This window comes from Myxine glutinosa, chromosome 3 (assembly GCF_964187855.1).
Source record: "Myxine glutinosa chromosome 3, kmMyxGlut1.1, whole genome shotgun sequence".
Lineage (NCBI taxonomy): Eukaryota > Metazoa > Chordata > Myxini > Myxiniformes > Myxinidae > Myxine > Myxine glutinosa.
This window is the reverse complement of record NC_136263.1, coordinates 193,908,750-193,926,625: the sequence shown is the minus strand read 5'-3', so window position 1 is coordinate 193,926,625 and position 17,876 is coordinate 193,908,750. Positions and strand designations below refer to the sequence as shown.

Below are 17,876 nucleotides of genomic sequence, written 5' to 3'. Positions count from 1 at the left end.
TTCAATCCTGACAAATCTCACACTCTTACGATGTCTCTCCAAAAAGACCGACTGGACAACCCTCCCATCCACTTTCTGAATAATCCTCTCCAAAAAGTTCTGTCACTCAAGCTTTTGGGTCTCACTATCTGCCATGATCTTTCCTGGGAAAACTACATTTCAAATCTGGCCTCCAAAGCCAGTCGCCGACTGTGCATCCTCCGTCGTGCGAAGTCCTTCCTTGGCACACCTGAGCTCCTCACCACATACAAGGCTTTCATCCGCAGCTCAATGGAATACTGCTCTCCTCTCTGGGCTGGTGCTCCTGCCTCACACCTAGCTCGTCTTCACGCTGTTGAAACCAAAGCATTCAGAATCGTTGGAATCTCCCGCGATGAAGCTAACTCCAAGGGCCTCTCACTCACTCACCGCAGGCAGGTTGGTGGTCTTTCCGTCTTCTACCGACTCCTCTCTGGCCTTGCCCCCCCAGCTCTCTCTGGGCTCTGTCCCACAAATATTCCTACAGGTCGCACAAGATCTGCCTGCAACCCTCTTATGGTTAAACTGCCAAAATCAAGACTCTCTGCTCACCTTCACTCCTTCATTCCTCTTTTCTCCCACCTCTGGAACAAACTCCCTCACTCTCTTCAATCCCACTCCACCCTCCAGGTCTTTAAAACAGCTGTTCACCACCATCTCTTATCTTTCCCCCATCCAAAACCTTGATCATTTCTATCCCTGCTAATTTCACCCCAATCCCACTTTTTTGAAATACCAACTTCTGTCCTGGAAGTCCTTGGTGTCCTTGTGTTTTATACTTCTCCCACCCTCCCCCCCTCCCTTCCCACGCCTCCTCCCCCCAAGCCCTCTCCCTCCCACACATCTCCCTGCTCTTAAATGTTGTGTGCTCTCAAGTGTTTGTGTGCTTCCCCTTCTCTTGTCTTCCGCTCCCTCTTTTTATATATTTTGTTTGTCTGGTTGATTTGTTTGTGAAGTAAATGTCAGCTCTTTCACGAGCCTCGATTCAGTATACAAAAAAAACAAAAAAAACAAGGCAGACCTCCACTGATAGCGATTACCTTGGTGTCAAGTGGACCTCCACTGATAGCGATTACCTTGGTGTAGGGTAGACCTCCACTTAGGAGGTCTTCTGGCAACCAGCTTGAACCTTCTGGCAAATTTCATCTGGCAACCAGCAAGAGTATATTAACTGATAGCGATTGCCTTGGTGTAGGGTAGACCTCCACTGATAGCAATTACCTTGGTGTAGGGTAAACCTCCACTGGCAGCAATTACCTTGGTGTAGGGTAAACCTCGACTGGCAGCAATTACCTTGGTGTAGGGTAGACCTCCACTGACAGCGATTACCTTGGTGTCGGGCAGACCTCTGGTTGTAAGCTACCGCTTCTCAAAAAGTCAATGAATCAATGTCAAACTGTTGTATATCTCTTTCCAACACATCCTTGAATCTTAATTTGGGATGGTGTATTCAACATGGAGCATCGAAAAGCTCAGGTCTATAATAGGAGGTCAGGTCTGCCATAAGCTCAAGATGCCTTTCCTGGTTTCATGTGTTGCAAAGCTGTGACGATTGTTCATTATCTAGTCTGAGTAGGTAGAACAATAGAGGAAATCAACAGGATGTAGGGGTACACTAACTGGTGTGAAAATCAAGGAGAAGCTGATGCTTCGGACGCGAACCCTTCGATGGAGCAAAATAGGTCAGCAAAAGGGGCTAGTAAAAGACAGACCATCTTTTGCTCCGGCGAAGGGTTAATGCCCGAGAGGTCAAGGCTCTCCTTGGTTCCCTTTGGTGTTAGCATACCTTGATCAATGTCCTGGTAATTTAATCTATTGTTTTACCTGTCTGCCAACGCAGATCAATACCAGCCTTCACCAGCGTGACGAGTTCTTCATTCCAAGGACAGGTAGGGAATGTAGTTCTTGGTTGGATGGAAACACGTCCTCGTTGACCAACATTTCACTAGAGTATAGAAATACTCCACCCAGCAATTAATTTGCAAGGTGAGTGGTAATAAGGTTTCTAGTGTTGTCAAAAGTAGTGATTCTTTTTAAAACTGATCCAAGTCCCTCCTTGTATTGGCCAGAAAGATCATCTTGATCAGCACATTTCTGGACATTACGAGTATCAATATCATGCAGGCCTAAGAGGTCTAAGTGATCCCTAACTGTTTTCTCACAGCAACAACTTACCCCAAACAATTCTGCCAGGACAGTGCGAAGGTATTGCTATTACATTTGAGCTGTCTGGTCTGGGCTAGATTCTCTACTCGAGGGGGTACCGAGTCAGTGCCACAACCACGGTAACAGTAGTGATGCAACCAGCAGCCACATGCACACGAGAGAATAAAACCACAACCACCATCCTAAAAAAGTGCAACTCCAATAGTTTTCGGTGTGTCTGACCAATCTGTTGTCTTCCACCTCAACCGGTCCTCACCATACCGACTCACCTCCTCTACTCTTCTAGAGGCTGGATGGTGGACACGAAGCTTTGAGATTGTCTTGGTGTGGGGCAGAACTCCACTTCTGTTGTAGGGCCAACTACTAGGGCAGAACTAGGGAACTAGGGCAGAACTAGGGCAGAACTAGGGCAGAACTCCACTTCTGTTGTATTTCACACTTCGGGCCACCCTGTGCCTCAAATCGATGCCCAGAAATGTTGGGGTTCTACAGTCACTTGAAAAAGTAAGTACACCCCATGTAAAGTTTTGACTTTTTCAACATATTTCAACATACAGCTATTTGATCTTCATTTCAACAATATTGATAGATAAAGGTGATATAATATAACAAATATCATGAAACATTTACATTTTGTAGTCCATTGTATAATTTAAATAAACATAAATGCAAATTTCGCATGTGGAAAACGTAAGTACACCCCATGAAATGTTTTTAAAAATATTTTTAACATATGTGGACATATCAATATTTGATCTTCATTTAAACAGTATCTATAGATAAAGGTGATCTATTGAACAAAAAAACAATGAAAAATTGACTTTGCAATAATTTATTCAACAAAAAATGAACAGAGATGCCATTTCCTTCTGTGGAAAAAGTAAGTACACCCTTGGCTCTAATAGGTGGTATTGCCCCCTTTGGCAGAAACAACCTCAAGTAGGCGTTTCTTATAACTGTCTACCAGTCTCTGACATCGACTGGGAGAAATTTTTGCCCACTCCTCCATGCAGAATTTTTTCAGCTGTGCGATGTTTGAGGGGTTTCTTGCATGCACAGCTCGTTTCAAATCCCCCCACAACATCTCGATAGGATTTAGATCCGGGCTTTGACTTGGCCATTCCAGAACCCTCCATTTCTTTCTTTTCAGCCATTCCTTGGTGGATTTACTGGTATGTTTAGGGTCATTGTCATGTTGCAAGGTCCACCTTCGGTTGAGCTTCAACTCTCCGACAGATGGCCTCACATTATCCCTCAGCACCCTCTAGTACAATGAAGAATTCATAGTGGATTCTATGATGGTGAGCTGCCCAGGCCCTGATGAAGCAAAGCTGCCCCAAACCACAATATTTCCACCACCATGGTTTACAGTTGGTATCAGGTTCTTGTGGTCAAATGCTGTCTTTGGTTTTCGCCAAACATGTCTTCTGGTACTGTGGCCAAATAGCTCTACCTTTGACTCATCTGTCCAGAGCACATTGTTCCAGAAGTGCTGGTCTTGCCCAGGTGTTCATTGGCAAACTTTAGTCTTGCCCTGATGTTCTTTCTGGACAGCAAAGGTTTCCTCCTGGCACACCTCCCATGCAGGTCAAATTTGTGCAGCTTTCTAATGGTAGACTCGTGCACTTTGACATCAACAGTGGTAAGAGCTACCTGTAGGTCCCGTGATGACATTCTGGGGTTTTTGGAGACTTCTTTCAGCATCTTGCGGTCTGCTCTCGGGCTGAACTTGCTGGGGCGGCCTGGCCTGAACAAGTTGGCAGTTGTTTGGAATCTTCTCCACTTGTAGATGATCTCCCGGACAGTCGAATGATTGATTTCAAATTGTTTGGAGATCTTTTTAAATCCCTTCCCGGACACGTAGGCATCTATAACCTTCTTTCTGAAGGCCTCAGAGAGCTCTTTTGATCTCGGCATGGTGACGTCGCACACTTCAACAACAAAGAGCAAACCAAACTAAATATCTGAGGTTTAAATAAGACAGGTTCCTCCAAGATCCTCTCTAACATGTTCTAATCATTTGCACCTGAGCTGGTGCACCTGATTCTAATTTTAGGTATTTGAAGTAGTGATAAATGTAGGGGTGTACATACTTTTTCCACATGCGAAATTTGCATTTATGTTTATTTAAATTATACAATGGACTACAAAATGTAAATGTTTCATGATATTTGTTGTGTTATATCACCTTAATCTATCAATATTGTTGAAATGAAGATCAAATAGCTGTATGTTGAAATATGTTGAAAAAAGTCAAAAACTTTACATGGGGTGTGCTTACTTTTTCACGTGACTGTATGTTTGCAAAACTCTGCTTCAACAAAAAATTCAGGAGTGCTCGCTGAGATTGGTTCACATATTACATCCGATGTTTCATATGGCATGATTGTACTCAGGAGTCAGGAAGTTGAGCAAACAAGATGGCAAAGACGGACAGAGGTACTGTCGATTAAAACACTGAAACGGCACAAGAATACTGTAATGGAAGATTATTCAAACTTGACATTGAGCACACCATGAGGTGGCATCTTGCCCGCCACGTCGCACCCGGCACCCAGCGTCACACCCGGCACCCAACGTCACACCCGGCACCCAACGTCACACCCGGCACCCAACGTCACAACCGGCACCCAACGTCACAACCGGCACCCAACGTCACACCCGGCACCCAACGTCACAACCGGCACCCAACGTCACACCCGGCACACCATATCTCACACCGCCTCCATCACACCCGACATACCAAAACACACCTGGCACCCAACATCACATCTGGCCGCATCATCATTAGCGGCAGCCAACAACCATTGTACCAGGCAACTCGCAACCATCACACCCGAAAACCCACAACCATCGTACCCGGCAACCAGTGTCCATCGCATCTGGCAACCTTCGACCATCGCATCTGGCAACCTGCAACCATCGCATCTGGCAACCAGCAACCATCGTATCTGGCATCATGCAACCATCGCATCTGGGAACCAGCAACCATCGCATCTGGCAACCAACAATCATCGCATCTGGCAACCAGCAACCATCGCATCTGGCAACCAGCAACCATCGCATCTGGCAACCAGCAGCCATCGCATCTGGCAACCAGCAACCATCGCAGCTGGCAACCAGCAAACATCGCATCTGGCAACCAGCAACCATCGCATCTGGCAACCTGCAGCCATCGCATCTGGCAACCAGCAACCATCGCATCTGGCAACCAGCAACCATCGCATCTGGCAACCTGCAGCCATCGCATCTGGCAACCAGCAACCATCGCATCTGGCAACCAGCAACCATCGCATCTGGCAACCCGCCAACCATATCATGTGTTATGGTGCCAAAATACCATGTTACGTACCAAAATACCATGTTATGTACCAAAATACCATGTGTTATGTACCAAAATACCATGTGTTATGTACCAAAATACCATGTGTTTTGTACCAAAATACCATGTTATATACCAAAATACCATGTGTTATGGTGCCCAATGCTTCCTGAATGTGTAGTTTCAGTTCATCAACAGATGCCATGCGATGTTCTGCAACGTTATTTTTGACAAACTCCCACAGTTTTGTCACAGGTGGTCAAGTCAGGAGTGCACTGTGGCCACAGAATCTGTCAACCTGTTTCCATGATCTGCATCTGACAATTCACAAATGACAGTTGGTTTTTGATGTTTTCATCTGAAGATCTTTCGTTGTGCGACATAACTATGAATACGAAACACCCAACTCTGCAGAACGTTTCCGTAATGATTTTGTGGGAGATCTGAGAACAAGTTTCAATGTTTTCAATTCGCAAATCACGAATTTTTGGTCCGCCGATGCACTGCAGTCTGTGCAAACAAATGTATCAACAGTTAAAACCGTGTGCTGGGACTTATGATTCACCGTGTGCATTCCCATACCTGACATGACGTCACGGGGTGTATATTGTGCAGCTCGGCTATGGTTCCCAGAGCTCAACACGGAATATGTGGGGAGGAAAGAGCTGGAATTGCGCCAGCTCAGTTAAACCCCTTCCCGAGTGTTTCCTAATTTATCCCCATCTGAAACCCTTTTTTACCCCCGTTTTCCTGAGTCTTCCTGTTTCACGCATCAGGCGTTTCTTTCCGGTTCTCCTCACATTTGTTCCAAATCACCAATGGATGCGGTGCGAGAACGGCGGATTCTCCAGGAGTGAAGAAGCGTTTCTCCAAATCGTCCTGTTTTCCCGCATTCTAATCTGTTGTGTGAGGCGATGGAAATGGAATGCGATTATAAATGGTTACACGAAGTTGGGATCTGTTTGTTAGTCTCGACTCGACTCGCCGACGATGACACCGTTCGGACATGACGTGGCGCGGAAAGTCTCCTCCATCTGGAAGAGACGAAATGTGCAAATGAGTGAGTTATAGGGGATTGTTGATGCTAGTGATGAACGGTACGAGGGATGCGAGTGAGTGGAGGGTGCGAGTGAGTGAGTGAGTGGAGGGTGCGAGTGAGTGAGTGAGTGGAGGGTGCGAGTGAGTGAGTGAGTGGAGGGTGCGAGTGAGTGAGTGAGTGGAGGGTGCGAGTGAGTGAGTGAGTGGAGGGTGCGAGTGAGTGAGTGAGTGGAGGGTGCGAGTGAGTGAGTGAGTGGAGGGTGCGAGTGAGTGAGTGAGTGGAGGGTGCGAGTGAGTGAGTGGAGGGTGCGAGTGAGTGAGTGGAGGGTGCGAGTGAGTGAGTGGAGGGTGCGAGTGAGTGAGTGGTTGGTGCGAGTGAGTGAGTGGAGGGTGCGAATGAGTGAGTGGAGGGTGCGAGTGAGTGAGTGAGTGGAGGATTCGAGCGAGTGAGTGGAGGGTGTGAGTGAGTGAGTGAGTGGAGGGTGTGAGTGAGTGGAGGGTGCGAGTAAGTGAGTGGAGGATTCGAGTGAGTGAGTGAAGGATTCGAGTGAGTGAGTGGAGGGTTCGAGTGAGTGAGTGGAGGGTTCGAGTGAGTGAGTGGAGGGTGCGAGTGAGTGAGTGGAGGGTGTGAGTGAGTGGAGGGTGTGAGTGAGTGAAGGGTGTGAGTGAGTGGAGGGTGTGAGTGAGTGAGTGGAGGGTGTGAGTGAGTGGAGGGTGTGAGTGAGTGGAGGGTGTGAGTGAGTGGAGGGTGTGAGTGAGTGGAGGGTGTGAGTGAGTGGAGGGTGTGAGTGAGTGCAGGGTGCGAGTGAGTGAGTGGAGGATGCGAGTGAGTGAGTGGAGGATGCGAGTGAGTGAGTGGAGGGTGTGAATGAGTGGGTTGAGGGTGTGATTGAGTTTGTGAATGGAGGATGCGATTGAGTTTGTGAATGGAGGATGCGATTGAGTTTGTGAATGGAGGATGCGATTGAGTTGGTGAGTGGAGGGTGCGATTGAGTTTGTGAATGGAGGATGCGATTGAGTTGGTGAGTGGAGGGTGTGAGTGATTGAGTGAGTTGACAGTGCGAGAGGAGGGTGCATAGTGTGTTATTGCTATGCTGTATTTCCTGTTTAATGCTTTCTTTCTCTCACTCTCTCTCCTGTAGAAAATGCTGGTCGACACGTGAGGATACGAAGTTTTTGAAAACACACTGTGATGGAATCAAATTCCAGGAAATATGTCAGCATCATCGTCCCCCAGAGAAATGAATCCGTTTTGCCCCATATCAAGGCAGTGGACCACGTGTACGTCCTCGGAATCGACCTCAGCAAGTTCTCCCAGACCTTGCAGTTCTTCATTTGTCTTGCAGGAGTTTTTGTCTTTTATCTTATCTACGGGTACCTGCAGGTAGGTTTCTGTGTCCCACTCATTAAGCTCAGGAAGTTTATGATTTCCGTGCTGTAGGACTGCTTTACATTATTCCATTCGTCATTCAAAAGTGAATTTGCCGCTCACTCTTGAGCTTTCTGCTTTACGGTAGTGAAGATTTCATGATGTTTTGTCCAATTGTGTTCCTTGTTGTTTCTTTTTAGCCGCGTCACAGACGCTGGTCATAGAGTGCCCTCTGCTGTTGTTGTTGTTGTTCTTCTTGTTCTTCTTCTGCTTCTTGTTCTTGCAGAGAAGACAAAACCTCAAAGCTCCACCCATTCTGGGAACCATAGCTCCACCCATTCTGGAAGAGGCTTCATATAAACAAATATCCACCATTTTATTAACTCGCATAGCTTTGAGGCCTGTTTTGTAGGCCCGTGGTGTCTTCCTCTCTCACACAGTTTTATTTCAAATCAAATTCGATATATCATTTCATTTTTCACAGTCGCTAACATAGTTTTAGACTCGGTTGAAAAAAAACGGGAAGAAAATCCGATGAAAGTTGCCCTTTATAGAACGAAATGAATACTCAAAGGCCTGTAACTTCAAGTCCATTGAGATATATATATTTTAAATCGTGGCATGGTCAGTCATACACCGCCCGAAATAACAGACGGGAAAATGCCGAGATATATTAAAAATTCGTCCATTTGATGACAATCGTCACGATGAAATATTTAATTTATACGTCGTCACAATAATGTGGAGAGAGGAGCATAGCTTCGTTCACGTGTCGCCACATACGGGAAATTGCCGAGATATATTTTGTTTAAATCGCGGCATGGTCAGTCATACACCGCCTGAAATAACAGACGGGAAAATGCCGAGATGTATTAAAAATTCGTCGCCACACACGGGAAATTGCCGAGATATATTTTCACTTTGCACAAAAATAACATCAAGTAATCGAATCGATAGGAATGTCCTGTGCCTATAACATCGACGTTATAGGCACAGCTGCATCTAGGCATTGTGTAACATCGACGCTGCTTTTGTTTTAATTAAAACTTTTTGTACTTGTTTTGTGATGTTTTTTCGTTCACCATCACCGTATTATTTTTTTTTAACACGCTTTTTTTTCCCCTGCTTTTAAATATATATTTTTCTATCCTGTTTGTTTATTTTTCTCTATTGAAGCATTGCAAGTCTATATTATTGCTCTATTGGCAAAGCTTTGTCATTGTTCATCAGTGAGTGAGATCCATAAATTAATATGTAAATATATAAAGCTCTTTCTAGCCACTGACTGACTATTAGTGTTTGGTACCTTCCGGGTGCCATAGCAAGTTTAAATTTGGTGCGCCAACCGACATCGAAGCCGGTACACCGGGAAAAATCACAGAACTGTCAAAGCGTCCGTCCTTAAATAACAAATTTACGTTAAAAAACCATAAACGCATATGTTTAAAAAAAAAGAAACCTCAATCAATCCTTTTCTTGGGTGGTTTTCTGTATGCAACTTTAACTTGAGGATTGAAATTTTTTTCTCGGTTTCTACTGGTATAATATTCTACATATAAATATACTCATAGACACACTTTATACCCCTTTTTAAAATTGGGGGGGGGGGGGGGATTCCCGCATGCTGGCTCAATGGCCTAATGGATAAATCATCAGACTCCCAAGCTGAGGATTGTGGGTTCGAATCCTGTTTGGGTTGAATATTTTTTCCACTTACTTTTTGAAGTCTTTTATATCGTCTTGAATAAAGTCTTGGACGATGAACAAACACATTTTGTTCGTATTTAAAATCGATCTTGTGAAAAATGCCAAGGGCAAAGAAAAGGCCCCTTTATATGGAATGTGTCATGTGGCAAACCATAGAAAAGAAGGGACATTCTTGTGTAAAATGCCAAGGGGCAAAGAAAAGACCCCTTTATATGGTATGTGCCATGTGGCAAAGTATAGAAAAGAAGGGACATTCTTGTGTAAAATTCCAGGGGCATAGAAAAGACGATGTAGAAAAGACGATAGAACGTAGAAAAGACGATAGAAAAGACAATGAAAAGAATCGAATATAAGGGTATGTGCCATGTGGCAAAGTATAGAAAAGAAGGGACATTCAAAAAAATATCTCGAGTGCATGCTGGACTACCCTTGTATTCTTAGGAGGAACCAAGTAATGCTCCAGAAAAGTTCATATAAAGGGGTGCCAATTTGATTCATACACCTGCATGAAGAAGTAAATGTATTTTGTCTGGCGGGGTAGTGATATGTAGAGCAGATAGATCTAAATAGGTAACGTGCTTCATCTGTCACGGTAAGGATTCTGACTTGTAATAAGTTTCATGTGTAGGCGTTTTTTTGGGTAATGAGTATACTTGTGAACCTACCAGGAGGTTCGTGTGTTAAGTAGAGTTAGGGATTAAAGAGTAGCTCCCCTGTGTGTCCTCACCTGGTTAGCCAAACCTTTGTCCCTTTTGACCAACATAGACATTCCGACAGGTCCTTAGCGCAACACTAAGTAATTCCCTTCCCTGACGAGACTCTGGAAGAGAACCGGCAAAAGGAAACCAGGCCGAGACACCTCCGATAATGGCCGCCACCACCTACGCCTCCGGCGGGCCTATCCACCTCGAATAGCACGTACTATGACCATGGAGTAGGGAGCGAGGTTGGGAGGCACGGTGGGCGTGGGCCTGAGCGAAGCTGGGAGGTTCGGTGGAAGGGACTGGTTGGTTGACAGCGCGCCAAGGCTGACGTCACCGGCCAGCAGATATTAGCGAGCGCTGAACGCCATTTTGGCAGTGAGTCTTGAGACGCAGTTGGTTCGAGAAGCGAGTTGGAAGGACGGAGAGAGACTTGGCAGTGAGTGAGAGAGTTGCCCGAGTTGAGGAGTGGAGAAGAGTTTTCCCAGCCAGAGCAGTTGGCAAGCGGTTCAGACAGAGATCCCGGCCCTGTCCGTTGCGAGCAGTTGACCAGTTCGGTTCGCAGTTCACGGTTTGAGTTGGCAGTCCCGGTGCGATCTGAGTTGGCTTGTCGACCGTGCACGAGGGTCGACCTCGTGGTGCTTGGTGCTTTGGAGCTTGGAGCGAGGCGTGCCGCTGGACGAAAGAGCCGCATGTGGGCAACAGAGATTGAAGACGACGGACAGATAAGACCGAGTTGCGCGTTCACAATTGCATGACGAGACATTTCCTTTGGTATTCCTTTCCCTCGTCTGTGTTTGAGATCTGTCGTGTGGGGACGTCCCGATTAGGATATTCATTACCGGCGCGTGCTTTTCCTGTCCTTGGCTTTTTACTTTAATAAACCCTTATAGTATTTTCTGTACATATACCTGAACGCAGTTTCCGTGTGGTTGGTTTTAACAGGTAAGGCTGCAGGGGTCTCGCCGCTCCCCTCCATCCCGTGCACTTTGGTGTAGCTGTTGGTTTTTGGAATCCGCCATTGAGTTTTCGCCTCGGGGGTTAAGGCCTTCACGATTGGCATCTGTGACCGCCTGATATTAATCAAAGACTGTTGCGTGACAGTATTTTATTTGCCAGATGTGGGGCAAGCGAGGCTTAGAAACAGACGTTTGGGCAGGGAAGACGAGAGTTTTGCACACACGTTGCTCAACACTATCTCTCTAATTACAAGGATTACAACACAACACACATGCACTATTCTAATTTATGTGCCATTTACTCCCTCGACTACATTGGTAACCATATATTTGAACTGTGTATGTTGTTGTTGTTGTTGTATTGACCGTTGACCCCCCTCCTCCTTCCCCCCTGCCCCCTCATCACATCTGCTTGATATTCAAAGTTTTATGTTGCATTTAACCTCTGCCTGTGTTTGGAATTCACACGAGCGAACAATTTCCTCAGCAACTCGGGCCCTACTGATGCCAATGGAACAGAAGTCGTGCTTGCTTTGGAAAAATTTTCAAGGAATAAAACTCGATTCCCCTTTGTATGAATGAATGAATGAATGATGTATGGAAAAGGAAAAACCGACATCCGTTTTTCATCCATGATATTGCCATTCTGTGCATGAGACGTGCCGGGCCTGCTCACTAACTTATGTCCTTCACTTCTTTTGGCAGGAATTGATTTTCTCTTTAAAGGGTTTTAAGCCCTTTGGCTGGTACCTAACCCTGGTGCAGTTTGGTTACTATTCACTCTTTGGACTTTTTGAATTGAAACTGAAACAAGACAAAAAACGAAGGTACGGTATTTATCTGTTTTAATAATGAGAGATTGTAACTGCTTTTTCGAAGGTGAAAGTTTTCAAAAAAATGTGTTATTCATTCCTTGCACAATTACATTGTGGATTCTACTAAACGATGTACCACAGGTTCTGTAGCAGCATGAGGACACTGGACCTACAACCTTGACGTTGTGGGTTCAAACGTGACCGAAGGCAGGAGAATTAAGGATTTGGGTTCCATGCTTTCAGGACATGAGCCTGTTTCAGGACATGAGCCTGTTTCAGGACATGCGCCTGTTTCAGGACATGCGCCTGTTTCAGGACATGAGCCTGTTTCAGGACATGAGCCTGTTTCAGGACATGAGCCTGTTTCAGGACATGAGCCTGTTTCAGGACATGAGCCTGTTTCAGGACATGAGCCTGTTTCAGGACATGAGCCTGTTTCAGGACATGAGCCTGTTTCAGGACATGCGCCTGTTTCAGCACATGAGCCTGTTTCAGCACATGAGCCTGTTTCAGGACATGAGCCTGTTTCAGCACATGAGCCTGTTTCAGGACATGAGCCTGTTTCAGGACATGCGCCTGTTTCAGCACATGAGCCTGTTTCAGCACATGAGCCTGTTTCAGGACATGCGCCTGTTTCAGGACATGAGCCTGTTTCAGGACATGAGCCTTTTTCAGCACATGAGCCTGTTTCAGGACATGAGCCTGTTTCAGCACATGAGCCTGTTTCAGCACATGAGCCTGTTTCAGGACATGAGCCTGTTTCAGGACATGAGCCTGTTTCAGGACATGAGCCTGTTTCAGGACATGAGCCTGTTTCAGAACATGAGCCTGTTTCAGGACATGAGCCTGTTTCAGAACATGAGCCTGTTTCAGGACATGAGCCTGTTTCAGGACATGAGCCTGTTTCAGCACATGAGCCTGTTTCAGGACATGAGCCCGTTTCAGGACATGAGCCCGTTTCAGAACATGAGCCCGTTTCAGCACATGAGCCCGTTTCAGGACATGAGCCCGTTTCAGGACATGAGCCCGTTTCAGGACATGAGACCGTTTCAGGACATGAGCCCGTTTCAGCACATGAGCCCGTTTCAGCACATGAGCCCGTTTCAGAACATGAGCCCGTTTCAGAACATGAGCCTGTTTCAGGACATGAGCCTGTTTCAGCACATGAGCCTGTTTCAGGACATGAGCCTGTTTCAGCACATGAGCCTGTTTCAGGACATGAGCCTGTTTCAGGACATGAGCCTGTTTCAGGACATGAGCCTGTTTCAGGACATGAGCCTGTTTCAGGACATGAGCCTGTTTCAGGACATGCGCCTGTTTCAGGACATGCGCCTGTTTCAGGACATGAGCCTGTTTCAGGACATGCGCCTGTTTCAGGACATGAGCCTGTTTCAGGACATGAGCCTGTTTCAGGACATGAGCCTGTTTCAGGACATGAGCCTGTTTCAGGACATGAGCCTGTTTCAGGACATGAGCCTGTTTCAGCACATGAGCCTGTTTCAGGACATGAGCCTGTTTCAGGACATGAGCCTGTTTCAGGACATGAGCCTGTTTCAGGACATGAGCCTGTTTCAGGACATGCGCCTGTTTCAGGACATGCGCCTGTTTCAGGACATGAGCCTGTTTCAGGACATGCGCCTGTTTCAGGACATGAGCCTGTTTCAGGACATGAGCCTGTTTCAGGACATGAGCCTGTTTCAGGACATGAGCCTGTTTCAGGACATGAGCCTGTTTCAGGACATGAGCCTGTTTCAGCACATGAGCCTGTTTCAGCACATGAGCCTGTTTCAGCACATGAGCCTGTTTCAGCACATGAGCCTGTTTCAGGACATGAGCCTGTTTCAGGACATGAGCCTGTTTCAGGACATGAGCCTGTTTCAGGACATGAGCCTGTTTCAGAACATGAGCCTGTTTCAGGACATGAGCCTGTTTCAGCACATGAGCCTGTTTCAGCACATGAGCCTGTTTCAGGACATGAGCCTGTTTCAGGACATGAGCCTGTTTCAGAACATGAGCCTGTTTCAGCACATGAGCCTGTTTCAGGACATGCGCCTGTTTCAGGACATGAGCCTGTTTCAGGACATGAGCCTGTTTCAGGACATGAGCCTGTTTCAGGACATGAGCCTGTTTCAGGACATGAGCCTGTTTCAGGACATGAGCCTGTTTCAGGACATGAGCCTGTTTCAGGACATGAGCCTGTTTCAGAACATGAGCCTGTTTCAGCACATGAGCCTGTTTCAGAACATGAGCCTGTTTCAGGACATGAGCCTGTTTCAGGACATGAGCCTGTTTCAGAACATGAGCCTGTTTCAGCACATGAGCCTGTTTCAGGACATGAGCCTGTTTCAGGACATGAGCCTGTTTCAGGACATGAGCCTGTTTCAGCACATGAGCCTGTTTCAGGACATGAGCCTGTTTCAGGACATGAGCCTGTTTCAGGACATGAGACTGTTTCAGGACATGAGCCTGTTTCAGCACATGAGCCTGTTTCAGCACATGAGCCTGTTTCAGAACATGAGCCTGTTTCAGGACATGAGCCTGTTTCAGGACATGAGCCTGTTTCAGCACATGAGCCTGTTTCAGGACATGAGCCTGTTTCAGCACATGAGCCTGTTTCAGGACATGAGCCTGTTTCAGGACATGAGCCTGTTTCAGGACATGAGCCTGTTTCAGGACATGAGCCTGTTTCAGGACATGAGCCTGTTTCAGCACATGAGCCTGTTTCAGGACATGAGCCTGTTTCAGGACATGAGCCTGTTTCAGGACATGAGCCTGTTTCAGGACATGCACCTGTTTCAGCACATGAGCCTGTTTCAGCACATGAGCCTGTTTCAGCACATGAGCCTGTTTCAGGACATGAGCCTGTTTCAGGACATGAGCCTGTTTCAGGACATGAGCCTGTTTCAGAACATGAGCCTGTTTCAGAACATGAGCCTGTTTCAGCACATGAGCCTGTTTCAGGACATGAGCCTGTTTCAGCACATGAGCCTGTTTCAGCACATGAGCCTGTTTCAGGACATGAGCCTGTTTCAGAACATGAGCCTGTTTCAGCACATGAGCCTGTTTCAGCACATGAGCCTGTTTCAGCACATGAGCCTGTTGCAGCACATGAGCCTGTTTCAGCACATGAGCCTGTTTCAGGACATGAGCCTGTTTCAGGACATGAGCCTGTTTCAGGACATGCGCCTGTTTCAGCACATGAGCCTGTTTCAGGACATGAGCCTGTTTCAGGACATGAGCCTGTTTCAGGACATGAGCCTGTTTCAGGACATGAGCCTGTTTCAGCACATGAGCCTGTTTCAGGACATGAGCCTGTTTCAGGACATGAGCCTGTTTCAGGACATGAGCCTGTTTCAGGACATGCGCCTGTTTCAGCACATGAGCCTGTTTCAGGACATGAGCCTGTTTCAGGACATGAGCCTGTTTCAGGACATGAGCCTGTTTCAGGACATGAGCCTGTTTCAGGACATGCGCCTGTTTCAGCACATGAGCCTGTTTCAGGACATGAGCCTGTTTCAGGACATGCGCCTGTTTCAGCACATGAGCCTGTTTCAGCACATGAGCCTGTTTCAGGACATGAGCCTGTTTCAGGACATGAGCCTGTTTCAGGACATGAGCCTGTTTCAGGACATGCGCCTGTTTCAGCACATGAGCCTGTTTCAGGACATGAGCCTGTTTCAGGACATGAGCCTGTTTCAGGACATGAGCCTGTTTCAGGACATGAGCCTGTTTCAGCACATGAGCCTGTTTCAGGACATGAGCCTGTTTCAGGACATGAGCCTGTTTCAGGACATGAGCCTGTTTCAGGACATGACCTTGCTGCACAAACACTACGAGTTCAACTGCCAATGTTGCCGTTTGTTCAATGTTATATCTTTTGTGTTGCAGAATACCACTGCGGACGTACGCCGTGGTTGCATTTCTTACGGTTGCGACTATGGGACTATCCAACACATCGCTTGGTTATTTGAATTATCCAACTCAAGTGATCTTTAAGTGCTGCAAATTGATTCCCGTGATGATCGGCGGTGTGCTGATCCAGGGTACGGCCCGTGCTACACCTCACTCCCACAACGTTTGGGTGATTTTGTGGTTGTTCCGCCATCATTATAACATTTTTTCATTGCGTCTGGTTTATGCTTATCCCTTCGCTAATGAAAAAGATCTGAATTTTTTGCTTGGGATTTAAAATCCTGTCATTTTCCAGGGAAACGATACAACGTGTTTGATGTCTGTGCAGCGATGTGCATGAGTGCCGGCCTCGTCTGGTTTACTTTGGCTGACAGCAAGATCACGCCAAACTTTGATCTCACAGGTACTGTCAATTTTTTTATTGAATATAAATAGTTTTTGAGGCCCGTGGGAGAGCAGCGCAACCGGAGGCAATGGATCGACAGATAAAATGGGGAAGGGGTAAAACATTGAGATGTCGACAAATGGATGCACCAAAGCAAATTAATGGAATTGCATGAGGAAGGAAGGGAATTGGTCTCAGCAGGTGTTGTAAAGCTCGGTAGTAGAAGTGGGAGAGACGAAGGGATGGTGATGGACAACAGACTTGAAATCTTCGAGGGAAGGGCTCAAATCAACATTGAGTTTTGACATGGGGAAGGGAACGAGGAATGGATTTCTGGAAGAACATGTGCTACCTGGAGGACCAGTGCTTGGACCAAGAGGTGAGAGGGAGGAGGACCAACAACAGAAGTGAGACAAAAAAAAAACTGCAAGGCCATGAATTTTCCAAAGGAGAGGAAGAAGTAGACCTTGGGACACAGCATCCTGACACGCCAATTCAATGAAATGAGGGAGGGGGGGGGGGGGGGGGGTTGGGAGGGGACTTCAATTCCAGGTCCTCAAGGGAGAGGTAACAAGATGGGAAGCAGTAGGAAGCCGTATCCCATGACATTCCCAGATTAAGGCTTTGTACACTATGATAACCTGAGGAAGGATCAGCGGCGGTCAGCTTTGGGGACCATCTTGGAGGTCTGATCTGCCCGGCACAGGTTATAGCTGGTAGTGAGGTTCAGGAGCTGCAGCAACTGTCCCTTTCCCATGGTTGACCGCAGAATTAAATTGGGCGGCTTCCCAGTGAGTCCTGATGGAGGGTCAAAGTGGGAACATGTGTCCTTTTTGGCAATCGAAGACATGTTCCAAGTGAATCACCAATTGGTTATGTTCGTCAGATCAGCAGAGAGGGATTCTCCCACGGGCTGCCTGGTGGAGGGGTGCGGAGTTACTATGTACAGAGAGATGTCTTGAAATTGATTTTCCAATGACTAAGATGTCGTTGATTTATATCAAGAACAGGATTTTATCTCGAAAACTTCCTTAAGGGACACCATCCTCTCGACAAGAGGAACGGCATGAGATATAATTCCAATCAAAGAAACCCACTGCATACGATCGCACAGGAAATCTGATAACTAGGCTAGGAGGAAACACTGAACATCATTAGACAAGTGTGGAAATCACAAATCGGGGCAGGGTGTTCGGGTTAGGGTTAGGGTAGGGTTAGGGTAGGGTTAGGTTAGACATGCATGGGAGATGTCCAGTGAGGGTCCTCCTTTAATGTTTGGGAATGACTGCATCCATCCATTGCTGACATAGCTGAAGCAGCACTTCCAATGCGGAATGATCTGGATGGAAAGCCCGATGATGAGAGTTGTCGAAAACACGAGTTATGACGTCTGAAATGTCTGATGTCATTATCGATTCAATTTGATTTGATTACTTTGCTTATGATGGGCAGAAGGCTGACTGGACCGTAGTTCAGAGTCAGTT

At 46.6% G+C, this 17,876-nt stretch overlaps 1 protein-coding gene across 3 annotated transcripts in view; it reads left to right on the top strand.

Moving 5' to 3' along the window:
* The first annotated feature begins 2,630 nt into the window (after positions 1–2,630).
* The window catches only part of SLC35B3 (solute carrier family 35 member B3), a 37,084-nt gene continuing 21,838 nt past the window's right edge, over positions 2,631–17,876 (top strand). Inside the window, exons 1-5 of one of the 3 annotated variants that reach the window (XM_068109573.2) lie at positions 2,631–2,688; positions 7,687–7,928; positions 11,986–12,107; positions 15,984–16,138; positions 16,303–16,410. In XM_068109573.2, the coding sequence (XP_067965674.1) occupies positions 7,737–7,928; positions 11,986–12,107; positions 15,984–16,138; positions 16,303–16,410 (577 nt within the window). In that variant the 5' untranslated portion in view covers positions 2,631–2,688; positions 7,687–7,736. Of the gene's footprint in view, positions 2,689–6,273; positions 6,604–7,686; positions 7,929–11,985; positions 12,108–15,983; positions 16,139–16,302; positions 16,411–17,876 lie in introns of those variants that run through there. The other 2 variants (XM_068109572.2, XM_078774924.1) reach the window with 2 other exon arrangements.